This window comes from Gymnoscopelus microlampas (assembly GCF_963454915.1).
Source record: "Gymnoscopelus microlampas genome assembly, chromosome: 5".
Classification (NCBI taxonomy): Eukaryota; Metazoa; Chordata; class Actinopteri; order Myctophiformes; family Myctophidae; genus Gymnoscopelus; species Gymnoscopelus microlampas.
Window position 1 is genome coordinate 869,378 of NC_139942.1, and position 2,075 is coordinate 871,452.

The following is a 2,075-nucleotide window of genomic DNA, read 5'->3' on the forward strand; positions in this document are numbered from 1 at the left end:
ACCATCTATTGATGCATACAGATCCCAGGTGGCTGGCTTTAGAACCAAAAGATACACCTTCCACGGATTCATTCCCACTGATTCCCCTTCTTCCTAGTTTGCCAAGGGGCATCTCGGTTGACTTCCTGCTTGGATACCATCACAGCTGGTCTTGAACCAGGTTAAACAAACAGTCAAGTATTTGGTCTTGTACATGGTCCTTCGAGAAGAGCCGGATTCAAAGCCTAATGTGAGAGCAATATGCCCAAAGTCACAAGGAAGAGGAAGCATCAAGGCCGGTCAGATGATTCTGACCCTGCCAACCCCGCAGTTTGGACATCATCGGTAGAATATACCGTAGGTGACCCTGCTGGAGGAATACCTGCCACTACTCTAGACGCCTCCGTGGATGATCTGGTGGTGGGTCTACGCCATGAGGGAATACTCAAAGAACTTCAGCAACAGATTCAACAACAGTTTCAGCATCAGTTTAGAGAACTGACAGAACAAGTTATCAGCGTTATCGATTCTCGCTACCCAGTGCCACCTTCTGGTTCCTCACAGGGACCCTCTGTTTCCTCACAGGAACCCAGTGCCACCTTCTGGTTCCTCTCAGGAACCCCATCACGAACCACAGGGACCCTCTGTTTCCTCACAGGAACCTCACACCCACCCCAAAGTACAGGCACCCCAATCTAGTCCCTTAGGACAGCGACAATCTGTGACCCTTAAATGACCCATTCAATCCGGAGATCCCCATATATGGAGGCAACCGACCTACCCAAGTATGACATCAGAGACTCTCTCCTAGAATTCTATATATGGAGATAACTGACATACCCAGCTCTGACATCAGAGACCCCCTCCTGGAGCCCCATATATGGAGCTAGCCGAAACATCCAACATCATAGACCCTATCTTTGGGTATGACTGACATCACTTGCTCCATATATGGATATGACTGACATCACCGTGATGACACCAGCACCGACAACGACATAAAAGGCAATAGAATCCCCAGGTTAATTCAGATCCATCTGCGATACTTGCGACATCAACTACCTCTAGGAGACGAAGCAGCAATACAAACCACCAACAACCCTCATCACACCCGCCATGGGAATGCTTTTTACTAAACTATGGAGGCTTTTTAACCATCAAGAGTACAAGGTTATCATTGTGGGCCTGGACAACGCTGGGAAGACCACAATTCTTTACCAGTTTTCAATGAACGAGGTGGTGCACACCTCTCCTACAATAGGCAGCAATGTGGAGGAGATTGTGGTGAACAACACCCACTTCCTGATGTGGGACATCGGAGGACAGGAATCCCTGAGGTCATCTTGGAACACATACTACACCAACACAGAGTTTGTGATTGTGGTGGTGGACAGCACAGATAGGGAAAGGATCTCAGTGACCAAAGAGGAACTCTACAGAATTCTTGCACATGAAGACCTGAAAAAGGCAGGGCTGTTGATCTTTGCCAATAAACAGGATGTGAAAGGCTGTATGTCTGTGGCTGAGATCTCCCAGAGCCTCCAGCTCGCCTCCGTCAAAGACCACCAGTGGCACATCCAGGCCTGCTGCGCCCTCACTGGAGAGGGGTTGCGCCAAGGTCTTGAATGGATGATGTCACGCCTGCGTCATCCGAAGTGTCCCCTGTGCTAATGATTTCTTCCACCTCCATACACAAGGTTGCGGGTGAGGTCGGTGGATGGATTGTTCCCTCCCTTGACACTGAACTAGCCAAGACTGCTGCCAGGACAATATTCTCTTGCATGATGATTTATTTTACATTTATTTCTCGGAAAACTCAGAACAAAGAAACTTGACCGTTACTGGAGCATATGGGACAACAGAAGAAAGAGACTGATGTGTATTTAATTTTCTGCATGGTTTTCCTTACAATGAACCCGAGGTCAGCAAGCTGTCTGGCCTGGGACTATATATGGACTCTTTGTGTTTCTTTTAGGTGTGTGTGAGCCTAGCCCAGTGTGTGGCCTTAAAGTATTGTCAGACTGGTTGTGGGGGTTTTAACTGCCCCCCGCCCCCTTCCCGCTTGTGTGTGTGCAGTCCAGTTTTTACATTAACCT

The 2,075-nt window shown here is 48.4% G+C and overlaps 1 protein-coding gene across 1 annotated transcript; it reads left to right on the forward strand.

The window, feature by feature from the left end:
* Positions 1-1,095: 1,095 nt before the first annotated feature.
* Positions 1,096-1,650, forward strand: LOC311045998 (ADP-ribosylation factor-like protein 5A; the record flags this gene model as incomplete). The annotated part of the gene is made up of 1 exon (XM_084058068.1): positions 1,096-1,650. The coding sequence occupies one exon, from the start codon at positions 1,096-1,098 to the stop codon at positions 1,648-1,650; it is 555 nt and encodes a 184-aa protein (XP_083914194.1).
* Between the last annotated feature and the right edge of the window lie 425 nt (positions 1,651-2,075).